The sequence below is a fragment of the Erythrolamprus reginae genome, chromosome Z, assembly GCF_031021105.1.
Source record: "Erythrolamprus reginae isolate rEryReg1 chromosome Z, rEryReg1.hap1, whole genome shotgun sequence".
In the NCBI taxonomy this organism is placed as follows: Eukaryota; Metazoa; Chordata; class Lepidosauria; order Squamata; family Dipsadidae; genus Erythrolamprus; species Erythrolamprus reginae.
The window spans coordinates 123,270,666-123,272,073 of NC_091963.1; the positions used below are offsets into that span (position 1 = coordinate 123,270,666).

The 1,408-nt window shown below is 35.7% G+C and overlaps 1 protein-coding gene across 1 annotated transcript; it reads right to left on the reverse strand.

Moving 5' to 3' along the window:
- Positions 1-466: 466 nt before the first annotated feature.
- On the reverse strand, positions 467-1,408 carry LOC139154038 (olfactory receptor 14I1-like). The gene has a single exon (XM_070728466.1). It carries the CDS (start codon positions 1,406-1,408, stop codon positions 467-469), a length of 942 nt encoding a protein of 313 aa, XP_070584567.1.

Here is a 1,408-nt window from a genome sequence, read left to right on the forward strand (position 1 = left end):
GCCTGGCCCCAATCCATTTTGCATGGTATAAAATGGCCCACTTCCACACAAAATCAGACTCCAGTAATGAACATTTTCCAAGGTATTCTGTACCTGATTTCAAGATTGTTATCCTTTAAAAAGGAAATGAGAGGGGAAAAATAGATTTCATGATCAAATACTTGAGCAAGAGAAGACTCAAAAGTGAGTCAAGTTGCTTAGTCCAATAAATAGTATAATGTATTAATGATAAAATGTGGATGTTACACCTATTTCTTCCCTTGCTTAAAGTTATTACTAGTAATTCAATATTTTAAATTTTTTAACCATTACCTAAATGTGTGTGATTCTCTGGACTATGCCCAGTGCATCCAAATAAGCAAATTGTAGGTCACAAGGCTTAAATGATAATAAAGATATTATTGTTCAGGACAGCATAATTTATGGGATTCTTTTTATTCCTTAAAACAAAGTTGTTTAGTTGTTTTTAGTAAAATTTTCTATTTTGATTTGCAATCTTTTGATTAAACAACTTCCATAAAGCTGCTTTGATGTCCTTATTTCTCATGCTATAGATTACTGGATTCATCATTGGAGGGATCACAGAGTAGATTACTGCAAAGACCTCATCCCAATTGTAAGAAGACCCAGAATTTGGTATGAAATAGGAAAATATACCTGTACCAAGTAATAAACAGACAACAAGGAGATGGGGAATGCAAGTAGAGAAGGCCTTTTGTCTACTGGTCACTGAGGGCATGCTCAATACTGTCTTTAATATTTTTACATAGGACATGATAATTAACATAAAACAAACAACACCAATCAAAGCACTAAAAAGAAGAACAGAGATTTCAGTGAATTTGGGATCAAAGCAGGAAATCTTCATGAGATGTGGAATTTCACAAAAGAACTGATGGATGACTGTGGAACAGAAGGGCAATGAAAAAAGAGTTCCTGCATGCATGGAAGCATTAAGAAAGCCTAGCATCCATGCAACCCCTGCCATCTGGAAGCAGCTTCTCCATTTCATCATAGACATATAATGTAAAGGATGGCAGATAGCCACAAATCTGTCATAGGCCATAGCAGTGAGTATGAAAATGTCTGAGGACATAAAGAAAAGGAAGAAAAACATTTGTGCAACACATTCAGAATATGAAATCTTCCTTGCATTCATGAGGGCACTGGCTATTGATCTAGGAATGGTGACAGTGGTGGATCCCAGATCAACAATTGCTAAATTGACCAGAAAGAAATACATTGGTGTCTGGAGATGGTTCACTTTTACCACAATGATGAGGAGAAGATTTCCTATCAGAATAGCCAGATACATTATGAGGAAGACCACAAAGTGAAAAATCTGGAACTCCCATTTTTCAGATAATCCCATAAGCAAGAATTCTATGATGATAGTTCTGTTTGGCAT

Coding starts and splice junctions, on each gene's coding strand:
- LOC139154038 (XM_070728466.1), bottom strand. CDS start 1,408: ATGCCAAACAGAACTATCATCATAGAATTCTTGCTTATGGGATTATCT.